The 12,315-nt window shown below is 35.7% G+C and overlaps 1 protein-coding gene across 1 annotated transcript; it reads right to left on the bottom strand.

Moving 5' to 3' along the window:
* Positions 1-6,964: 6,964 nt before the first annotated feature.
* LOC140976611 (GDSL esterase/lipase CPRD49-like) lies at positions 6,965-9,523 on the bottom strand. Its single transcript, XM_073440853.1, has 6 exons — positions 9,289-9,523; positions 8,818-8,895; positions 8,238-8,378; positions 7,741-7,817; positions 7,494-7,643; positions 6,965-7,300 (listed from the first exon to the last, which is right to left on the bottom strand). Exons 1-6 carry the CDS (start codon positions 9,397-9,399, stop codon positions 7,111-7,113), a joined length of 747 nt encoding a protein of 248 aa, XP_073296954.1. The 5' UTR covers positions 9,400-9,523; the 3' UTR covers positions 6,965-7,110.
* Between the last annotated feature and the right edge of the window lie 2,792 nt (positions 9,524-12,315).

The raw sequence follows: 12,315 nt of genomic DNA, 5'->3' as shown, positions 1-12,315 counted from the left end.
CTACCACTGATAGTACATAGGAAAGTCAGAGTACATGGAATAATTTGTGACAGTTTCAAACAAGTGAGGCCATTCTTGACGCATTTTAGCCTCCAGCTCCCATGTAGCCTCTTCAGTCCCATGTCTACTCCACTGTACCATAACTAGTGGAATCGTCTTATTTCGAAGTTGCTTATCTTTTCGATTAAGAATTTGTATAGGATACTCAACATAGCTAAGAGAACTGTCCAACTCCACATCCTCGGGTCTCAGAACATGAGATGGATCCGGCTCATACTTCCGCAGCATAGATACATGAAACACATCATGTATAGCAGACAAACTCTGCGGCAAGTCCAATCTATAAGCCAATAAACCGATCCTCTCAACAATAGTATACGGTCCAATATAACGTGGAGCTAACTTTCCTTTTCGCCCAAATCTCATCGTGCCACGAAACGGTGACACTTTCAAGAAAACTTGATCGCCAACCTGAAATTCTAAAGGCCTACGTATTTTATTTGCGTAGCTCGCTTGACGATCCTGAGATGTTTTCATCCTCTTTCTAATCAAATTTATCTTTTCATTCATTTCTTCAACAAACTCAGGTTGTACCAAGGGTTTTTCTCCAACCTCATTCCAACATACGGGCGATCGACACCTTCTACCATACAAAGCTTCGAATGGTGCCATCCCAATAGTTGTTTGAAAACTATTATTGTAGGAGAATTCAACCAATGGTAAAGAGTCTTGCCAGTTCCCACCAAAATCCATGACCACTGATCGTAACATATCCTCCAAAGTTTGTATAGTCCTATCTGTCTGACCATCTGTTTGTGGATGATAAGCTGTACTCATTGCCAACTTAGTACCCAAAGCATTCTGAAGACTACTCCAAAACTTGGAAGCGAATCTAGGATCTCGGTCAGATACAATAGATACAGGAACTCCATGCAATCGAATAACATTATCCACATATAATCGTGCCATTTTATTATAAGCATAAGTACGATCGTATGGAATAAAGTGTGCTGATTTGGACAATCTATCGACTATCACCCAGATTGCATCACATCCTCTGTTTGATCTGGGCAAGTGAGTCACGAAGTCCATTGCAATATGTTCCCAGTTGCATTGCGGTATTTCTAAACTCTGTAACATACCTCCAGGTTTCATTCTCTCAGCTTTAACCTGTTGGCATGTCAAACATTTCGCTACAAATTCTGAAATATCTCTCTTCATCGCAGCCCACCAGAAATATGGCTTCAGTATGTGGTACATTCTATGAGTACCAGGATGAACACTATGACGGCTACAATGCGCCTCTTGAAGCAATGTTTCTCTCAATCCTGTGACATTTGGTACCACTAACCTGTTATTCATTCGTAAACAACCATCTGATGAGATATTGTATTTATCTGGGTTACTAGACAAAACCAAGTCTTTCGATTTCTGAACCTGTGGATCATTCTTTTGAGCTTTCTTGATCTTTGAAATAATCTTCGGCTCAAATTGCAAAGCAGAAACAATAAAATGATTGCCTTTCGGCTGAAAAGTCCAACCAGAAGTACATAAATCATCATAATTCTGCCAGACATGGATAGATGCTATCATAACATCTTGATACTTTCGGCTTAATGCATCTGCCACTTGATTCATTTTTCCTGGCCGATACTGTATTTCACCGTCAAAATCTTTCAGTAAATCTAACCATCGTCTCTGCCTCATATTCAGTTCTGATTGAGTAAACAGATATTTAAAACTCTTATGATCTGAGTAGATAATAAACTGCTCACCATATAAATAATGTCGCCAAACTTTTAAAGCAAAAACAATGGCTGCTAGTTCAAGATCATGAACAGGATATCGGGATTCATGTGTTTTCAATTGTCTTGAGTCATAGGCAATAACTTTTCCATGCTGCATTAGAACACATCCCAAACCTCTTGATGATGCATCAGTACAAACCACAAATCCACCTGACCCAGATGGCAATGCCAACACTGGTGCTGTTGTCAACTTCTCTTTCAATGTAAGAAAACTCTTTTCACATTCATCTGACCAAATAAATATTGCATCTTTCTTGGTCAGTTGGGTAATAGGTCGAGCAATCTGAGAAAATCCTTCAATGAATCGTCTGTAATAGCCAGCCAATCCCATAAAACTTCGAATCTCTGGTATATTGGTTGGTCCAGCCCAATTCAAGACTGCTTCAACTTTACTTGGATCTACAGATATTCCTTGGGCTGATATCACATGACCCAAAAATATCACGCTATCCATCCAAAATTCACACTTCGACAACTTAGCATACAATTGAGAATCTCGAAGTGTTTGAAGAACCAATCGTAAATGCTCTTTATGTTCCCGCTTTGATCTCGAATACACCAGTATATCATCGATAAAGACAATAACAAATTTATCCAGAAAATTTCTGAATACTCTATTCATCAGATCCATAAACACTGCTGGTGCATTTGTTAAACCAAACGGCATTACTAGGAATTCATAATGTCCATATCTAGTTCTAAAAGCTGTTTTAGGAACATCTTCTTCTCTAACTCGAAGTTGATGGTATCCTGATCGAAGATCAATCTTCGAATAAACAGAATTTCCTTGAAGCTGATCAAACAAGTCATCAATTCTAGGCAGATGATATTTATTTTTAGCAGTGACTCGATTGAGCTGCCTATAATCAATGCACATTCTCATGGAACCATCTTTCTTCTTTATAAATAGTACCGGTGCTCCCCAGGGTGACATACTAGGGCGTATATAACCTTTTTCGAGTAAATCCTGTAACTGCTCTTTCAATTCTTTCAGTTCTGCAGGAGCCATTCTATACGGCGCTCTAGAGATCGGCGCAGTACCCGGCATCAAGTCGATGCTAAAATCAATTTCTCTCTGCGGTGGAAAGCCTGGTATTTCTTCAGGAAAGACATCGGGGAATTCTTTCGCTACTGGGATATCAGATAATTTCGATTCTTTCTTTGTAGCATCCACAGCATAAATCATATATCCCTCATTTCCTAAAGATAGTAATCTGAACATTTCCATCGCTGAGACTAACGGTATCTTAGCATGTGATCCTCGACCATAAAAATTCCATTTGTTACCATAGTATGGCCTAAATCGTACTACACCATGAAAACAATCTACAGTGGCTCGATAACTAGACAGTGTGTCCATACCAATGATACAATCAAAATCATGCATCGGTAATACAATCAAGTTTGTGATCATAATGCTATCATCGAAATGCAACACACAGTCTAATACAATTTGCCCAGATGGAATAAATCGACCAGCTGGCGTAGACACAGATACAGTTTCATGAAATGGTGTAGTCCAAAGTTCATATTCATCAACATAATCAGATGCAATGAATGAATGAGATGCCCCAGTATCAAATAAAACTCGTGCAATATGATCGTAAATAAGGCAAGTACCTGCGATCACCCTGCCTGGAGCCTCTCTAGCCTGATCCTCGGTCAAAGGATATACTCGAGCTTGTTGGGGACCCGGAAAAGATTGTGGCACATTACCCCTGACCTGTGGGTAACTAGACTGCTGATAGGACGGTGAAGGAGCAAATGGCCGCTGAGATGAGCCACCTGGAATACTACCTCTGGCATAAGGCAACTGCTGTGGCTGCATCTGTCCCTGTGCACGGCGCGGACAAACTCTGGCATAATGCCCTGGCTGCCCACAATTATGACATGATCCCTGTACTCCGCTACACTGTGCAGTAGGATGTCTTCCTCCACATCGATCACAGTAAATCACGGGGTACTGTCCACCTGTCGCACTTTGTGAACTGCTCGAACTAGATGAACTGGACTGATATTTCTTTTTAAATTGTTTGCCCTTTGGTCTAAATTGTTTTTGTTTTTGCTGTTGGTATGACTGTTGAGATGAAAAAGATGGTGTACCTGCTGAAAAATAGGAACCACCACTAGGCATTGGTGGAGCCTGTGGTTGTTTTCCTCGTCTCAACCCCACCTCAATTCCAATCGCCTTGTCTACAGCTTCTGCATAAGTTGTAGGCGACCCAGCCATAACCATAGCATGTATTTGAAAGTCCAGTCCTTCCAAAAATTTTAAAATTTTTCCTTTTTCACTGACAGCCACATGTGGTACATAAGTGATAAGAGCAGAAAGTTGTCGAGCATATTCTTCAACAGACATATTGCCCTGCACTAGTCGATGAAATTCTGATTCTCTGGCTGAGTAGTAGGATGGTGGGGCATATTCTTGGAGAAATTTAGCACGAAACACTTCCCAAGTGATCTGACTACCTGTTTGTTGCAGTACATTGGTAGTAGCCTCCCACCAACGCTGTGCACGATCCCGGAGTTGGAGAACTGCCATAGTCAACCTTCTATCAGAATCATAATGTACTGTGTTGAACAGGAATTCCATGTGTTTCAGCCATCCTTCTGCTCGATCACTGCCTTCATTCCCAAAGAATTTCGTAGGATGCATATTCTGAAATCGAGCTACAGCCAATTCCATTTCATCAACTTTGTGCACCAACTGTTCTACCTCTGCATCAGCTCTATTGGCTCCCTCTGCAGCAGGACGACCGCGCCTACCTCAAGGAACTCTGTCATTTCCTCCGATATTTTGTGCCTCAGACTCCTGAGCCACTTCTTTTCCTTTCCCTTTATTTCCTCTAGTTGCCATTCTACAAAATTTTAAGGTTAAATTCCCAAAATATTCAATAACCTCAATATAATCCAAAGCACCTAAATAAAACTCCAATGTACAGTCTACATGTCATATCCCTAAGATACTAACATGTAATTCACGCCAGACAAGAGCAAGTAATTTCAAATAAGCAAACACATGCGCACAAATCTCTTGTGCCTAAACTCGAGTGTACTAACTCTAGTACGAGCGTATCCCAGTCTACGCTCTGATACCAACTGTGAGGGCCCGTTATCCTAATAAGAATTTTTTAACATGCAATCATGATTAATCAGTAAACAGCGGAAAAGTGAGTTAAAAATTTTCGTTTGGGCCTATAAAATTTCGGCATGACCTTCGCATAAATAGGACATACCAGAAAATTAAATACTCAAAATACACAACATATGCCCTCAATAAACACAACAGCATAAACATGTGCCAACCAGACACAATCATGACATATTCAAACCCAAAATATCATAGAGCCGAGAAGGCTAGATAATACCATAATACAATCCTCCAAATATATACATATAGTATCTAGGAGACAGTAACACCACGCAGTACCTAAATACAACTGAACCCACTCTCAAGGAGCTCTGGTCCTTCCTGAGGCTTCCTCTCGAGCACCTGAGGTCGAACCACCTGTCATGTCCACACACACAAGACACGACAGCCCCCTCTCGGGGGTCAGAAACCCCAGTACGAGACATCAAGAAACCACGATATATGACATAGAAATGCAATGATGCCATGCATGTATAGGTGCAAGATATCAGGATATCGGGAATCAAATGATCGATATCAACAATCATACATATATGCTCGAGCTGGTCCACGACTCAGCGGACCGTGCCTGGGATATGGCCCAGCCTCGAAGCCAGCAACTACCTAAGCCGGACCGAATCAAGGTAGCCAAACATCTCCAGAACACCATATCATATCATATATATAACGGATCTCAAACGAAATATAACCGGACCTCAATAACAGATAGGCTCAATATGATATGTTCAGTGGTATTGATGTGTCTAACTCAAAATAAAATGTGTGGTAACAAAAGAAATATTTTATTTTATTTTGCACATCAATTACCAACTGATAAAATGCGAGTCAGCATTTAATATCACATAAATCAACAAATAGCACATAAATCATACACAGGATCATCAGATGTCTCTGTCAGACATCGTGAAAATAACTGATCTCTACGTACCTCAACTATTTTACCAGTAACTTAAATCCTCAAGAAAGTCCTGGAAATGCCAACTCAGGCAATTCACCTGAATATTAATTTATATGGTCTTATTATCATATAAAAATTCCAGAACCATTTAAATTCACTAAAAATCCAATTTCAACAATTTAGGCATTTTAAATTTCTAAAATTCCAATATTCAACTAAAATGTCTAAAATCAATTATTTATATTTTAATTCGTCGCAAAGTATCGAACTAGCTGATTCGAAAATATCTAATTAAATATTCTGAAATTTGTCCATACCTCCAATCAACTCAAAGTTTGTACCTACACCCAAAAATATAATCAATATCAATATTAATATCAAATTTAACCAAAAATGGAGCAATCCTTAAACAATTTCTGGAATCATAATTTATACCTCAATATATATATCAAAACGAAGCTTATGACTCAAAGAACAAAAACCTTCAATCAATTTCTGAACTCCGGCGACGTACGGTGACGATTCAGCGGAGAAAGGTGCGGCGGGTTTCCGATGGGTTTTCGGGAATCTCGATTTTTCCTATCAAATGTGATATCAACAGAAAGCTTACGTCGAGAGCTTTCCCAAATATGTATTTATTTTAATTTTTCGATCACCTGTGCGGCCATAATCGACGGTCAAAGTGGCGGCGGTGGTTTTAAGATTTGTTACGGGAGAATAGTTTCGGTTCTGGAGAGAGAAGATAACTAAGGTTTCAGATGGTGAGGATGATTATTATTTTATTATTNATTACATAACTAAAGTCTTACAATCCAGAATTGGAATTCATTTGGGGCATGTGTTATAATATAATCAAATTGTGCTTTCTGGTTTATATTCGAGTTGATTTTTGTAAGCCTGCGAAAATTCGAACATGACATGTCCTTATGCCACATCCAACGTTCTTGTGGCATTACAATTGTTGTGGCATAAGATAATCCAGGTTGTAAAAGTAAACTAAGAAATTGAATGATGCATCAGATCCAATTCTCCATCCGCTTCCATGTTTTGCCTTGATGGAAGCAAGTAATATAACCTCAAATAATAACTACAATTAATGCAAGTTGCTTAGACAGAAAATGCCTCACTACTTGCCTCAAAATTTAAATATTGTTAGAGCAAATTAGGGTCGCTTAGTTGCTGAGGCAAAAACCACTCACATCTTAACATTTTATTTATTTATTTATTTTTTGAAAATCCTCTAGCATGAAATTTTAAATATACTTTGAGAGATTTATAGTCGATTTTCCATCTTTAGCAACAAGATCATAGGGTGAATCTTCTGAAAATTCGACAGGCAAGGAATCCCTTCTCAAACTGGGCTCCCACTCAGCTTCATCCAGCACCTTGAGTATTTCTTCTGCTACTACCTTACTGCCATCCGCAGACAAGTGGATTCCATCCCTGGGGAAAACAAGAACGTTGGAGAAAAGGCAAAGTTACTACTTATTTCCTGAATCTACTCGTCCCATATCCAAAACCGAGGTGATTGCTCCTCGAGTGATACCATCATGGTTTTAAAGCGTTTTTTAAATCTAGTATATTTTTTTATTATATTCTCGAAGCTGTTACATAAGTTATAGTAGAATGCACTCACGTGAAGCAGGCATTTAGCCAATCTTCTCTTTTCTGGATTGCAGTCCAAAGATCAACTACCTTCATGTCCAATTCCCTACACAGCTCGATGCAAGCTTCAGAGTATAATCGGCACAACTCATTTGTTCGCACAATCTCACTGACATGTGGACTGTTAGGAGGCACGAAAGAAAAAAGAAAGAAGAAGGATAAGCCCTCAATATTTTGAACACTGAACGGTGTATAGTACTAATTATCATATAGTGTACCTTAAATTCTCACGAAGTTTAACCTCATTAACTGGAGGGCAACTGAGAAAGATTAAGCGAGGTGGTTGTGGAAGGCTCTGGAATAGAAACCCACTGTTAGAGGGAAAAAAAGAGTTTATAATTGAAGAGGCGGAAAACAAATGAAAGGGAGAACTGGCCTAGTTAAGAATTTTACCCTCTTCATGTACAAACCCCACGGGGGAAACTACACAACTATGCAATATAGCTACATTTTTAGGAACTTGAAGTTTTTCTCCTTTGAAAATTTGAAGGTTTTCAAATGTAACCAATTTTTTCTATATCAATTATCAAACAAATTTGCATCTAAATGTGAAGGAAAAGACCTGCAAGGGAACCCATCCTATGATTTGCAACAAGAGATATGAAAAATACCATATGTTGCATCAAGTCGAGCAAACTACGGCATTGATAGGAAGCCAGCCACCTAGTAATTTCATAGCAACAAAGTCATTTCAGTACAAATTTGAGAAAGTTACCTTGAGATGAATAGCAATTTTTCTCATGTTTTCAACATATTCTTCAAGTGGTACATGTGGCCCTAGTCCAGATTCATGAGGCCCCATGGAATCGTTTCCACCAAAGTACACAACCACCAATGAAGGCTGAATAGCGGCATTCTGCAACAGCAAAAACATAACGGGAAGATCCAAGGATGGCAAAATGTTAAAAACTCATTGGTGTTATCATTGTCTTAACAGAATTTCAGCAATGCATTTATTTTACTTCAGCCACCGTTAGTTGAAATCGCTTTTAGCATATTACTTCAGTCGTAATTACTTGAAAAGATTATAGCACCATAACAACTTTCATATGCTTAGCTGTAGTAAAGATCCTCATGAACTGAACAAAATGTTGAATATGTATGCATCAAAGTAATTGCAAAAAGAGGTCAATAACTATTTCATTAAGTTCGAACAGTTTACCTGATGCTCTCTGCTACAGATATGAACAAATTAATTTAATTTATTGTGGAATCCGTAAACATGCAGGATTCTTTAATTTCTAATCTTTGTGAATCGTTTATAGTAGCTTCTACGTGTAATGAACTGCTGGTACCTTGGGAAAAACTACATCAAGTACTTGGACAGCCCGTTTTGAATTCCAGCCATAGTATCCTCTGGAAATTATGTCAGCCTACAAGAAATGAGAAGAGAAAATAAAAAGGCAATAATAGAAAACGCACGAAATAGGACTGAAATCTAACATGTTAAGATGACAATTATTTATTCTTTTTGCACTATAAAAACAATTTTCCGGCACATAAATCTGTGAGAAGTCTATGTCATCCCAAAACGGAACTTACACAAGACTATCACAAAATTTCCTAAACATCTTTTTTCCAACGAAAATCAGCTGCAGTGATGACACGTGAATGGAGGAACTACTGGAATAATATTATCAGTCGACAAAGGTATGAAAATGAATTGAAATCGTGAAAATCCCAGCGCCAAAACTTAAATTTCAAAACCCCAACAGTAAAATTCGTATCAAAGAAACAGTAATGAACAGAAGAATAAAAAAACGTACTCTGCGGGAGTAGACATCGGAGAGAATCGCACCCCAACCGCCGGTGCTGAAGCTAAGCTGAACTATCGACGATCCAAACAACACAAACAATGGCCTCGTCGGACCCACCATCTCTCCGCCGCGGAAACTTACTCTTTCTTCCGAAATGGGTTGTGAAGTGAAAGTACATTTGGCAGCGTTAATTCAACGGGGCAGTTAAATATTAACCAAATTCTACTCACTCAACCAACTCATCAAATGAAGAAAATGAAGGCCAAAACAATAATGTCGGAATATATGGGAGAGACAGATTCTTCTTAATTTATTTGATTGATTTATTATGTTTATAATTATTAATAATATTTATAAAAATATAAAGCCTAAGTTATCTCCAACTCAAAATTTTATTTTAAAACAAATCTATTTTAAAATTGTGTAGTTTCTGTACCAAATACAATATTTATCACGGGTCGTATTTTGTGAGACAGATCTCTTATTTGAGTTATTCATGAAAAAGTATTAATTTTTATGTTAAGAGTGTTACTTTTTATTGTGAATATCGATAGGATTGACCCGTCTCACAGATAAAGATTCATGAGATCGTCTCATAAGAGACCTACTCGAGAAAGGGAGCTGGGCTATTTGAAGAAGACCCTTGCGCAACGACATTTTGGCGCAGGGATTAGAGATGCCTTTAGTAACCTAGGTTTTTGATATATTTTTTACATGTAATAATTTATATAAAATATAATTTTCAAAAAATAAATTAAGTTTTGCAATAATATATAAATTTCATGTTTTTAATTAGTGATTAGATGAAAATATATTTCATAAATCGTTTGCATTTGTTCTCCTAATATATCTAATTTTAATAGGAATCATTTTTGGAAAGAAAAAACCTTCGAAACACACATTTAATAAAATTGTTCTTCGTAAAATAAAAGAATTGTCATACATTGGATTCGTCGTCAACATATGAACGCAATGTCTGGGGTCAGTTTGACAATGCATCAAGTTAACACTTTCACATGTCTATTCTATATTGTGAAATTAATGATATATTAATTACTCTATCCGTATTCATCAAAGATGCAAATACATGAATATGTTTCAATTTTTTTTATTTAATTATGATATTTTATAAAATTAAGTAATATGAGATTTAACAAGATATTTTTATAAGTACGAAGTGAACACCACACCTTACAAATTTTTCTCGGACCTTAAGGCTATGACTAAAAGATTAATAATTAGAGTGATTAAAAAATGAAATATGATGATAAATAATATAGTGAGATAAAATACATGATATTTGGTATGATTTTAAAATTATGGATTATTTTTGTATATTATCTTGAAATGACCAAAATATCCTCATTATGTGTATATAATCACCATACCTAAATATAATAAACATAAATAAATAATAAATAAATAATAGAAAATAAAATAATAATAATAATATAATAAACAAATAAATAATTTTAAAAAATATTTGATTAATTCTTATTATTTTTAATATTATTTTATTACCTATTCATTAAATATCATTCATTATTATCTTTTTTTCTTGTTAATTAATATTTATTATATTATTATNTTTATAATTAATCATTAATTTTATTATTCCATAATTTCTTATTAAATTAATTAATTTTTTTATCATTATTTAAATTTTTATTATTGATGTTAATTTGTATCTTCTCATTTATTATTATTATTATTTTACATCTTATTATTTATTTATTTATTATTATTATTGTTAATTTGAATTATATAATTTGAAAAATAATTAAAAATTAAATAGTGAGTAGTAAATCCATAAGCTGGGATTAAGACGATTTTTAAGATTGTACAATTATATTTTATTGCATAAACTTTTATATTTTAATATTTATCTCGAATTCTTATCATAAAATATTATTAAATCATATGTATAAATTTAGTTCATACTTGTTATTAAAGGGTAAAACAAGAGTTATATATTATTGTCCTTGGGTTGTATAAAAAATCACTTGGACAAGATGTGATAGTTAATCTCTCATGTAATATGTACAGTGCGGGCCATACACGGGCCATGTGATAGCCCACAAGATAATTGGGAGTACCAATACTTATACCAAACATGTGATAAGGAGTGATTACTCATCAATCACTCTTTTATCACCCACACCAAACATACCCTAACTGTATTGACAGTCAATGACAATCCCAATCCGGTGAGAGCACCAAGTTATCTTTGTGTAACAGAAACAAAGTGGGGGAAAACAGACCAGCTCGAATAAGTGAACTAGTCAATGGCTTTCAGAAAGGTTCCTATGAAGTGTGTGAAGATGAGACCATAATGTAAATAACGGTTGAGTTGTTTATGTTCGAATGAAAAAATCTTTAAAAGTCTTATTTTCTTCTGTTATCAGAAAGATTTCACTATAAGAATTTGGTTAATACAATCAGTTTGCAAAAATCACTTTCTTACGTACTAAAACTCCTTGAACTCACACAACAAAAATTTAGAGATTTTTGTGTAGAAAGACAATTAATATATTTAGTCACACTAACCAAATAGATGCTTTGAATACAAAATGAATATTAAGCAACACAATTGATCATAGAAGATATGATAAAAACTTATATTAAGCAATACAATTGATCATAGAAGATATGATAAAAAAAAAAAAACATTAAGAGTATGCTTGAATTCTTTCAACAAGGTAACAGTGAGTCTTGATGTTACTTTCACAAATAGAAGATTTAGAATCGACGGTTGCTAGATTGATTATATCTCTATTTTGGTGATAACAAACAACATCGAGCTGTTTCAGAGTCCAACTGCTATTTTCATGTATTTACATATTTCAAGCTAGACATCATGAAATCAAACCAGACAGCCTAATCTTCAAGATCTTATATCGAACTTCTATATATCTTGTGTTCTTTATTTTCTGTTACTTAACTTCTGTTTGTTTCCATATATCTATTTGATATATGTGTTAAAAAAATTAATTGAATATATATCTTATCACTAGTCCATTCGTGAGTAAGGATATT

Source organism: Primulina huaijiensis, chromosome 5, assembly GCF_012295235.1.
Source record: "Primulina huaijiensis isolate GDHJ02 chromosome 5, ASM1229523v2, whole genome shotgun sequence".
NCBI lineage: Eukaryota > Viridiplantae > Streptophyta > Magnoliopsida > Lamiales > Gesneriaceae > Primulina > Primulina huaijiensis.
The sequence above is the reverse complement of the archived record's forward strand: the minus strand, read 5'-3'. Positions and strand labels throughout refer to the sequence as shown.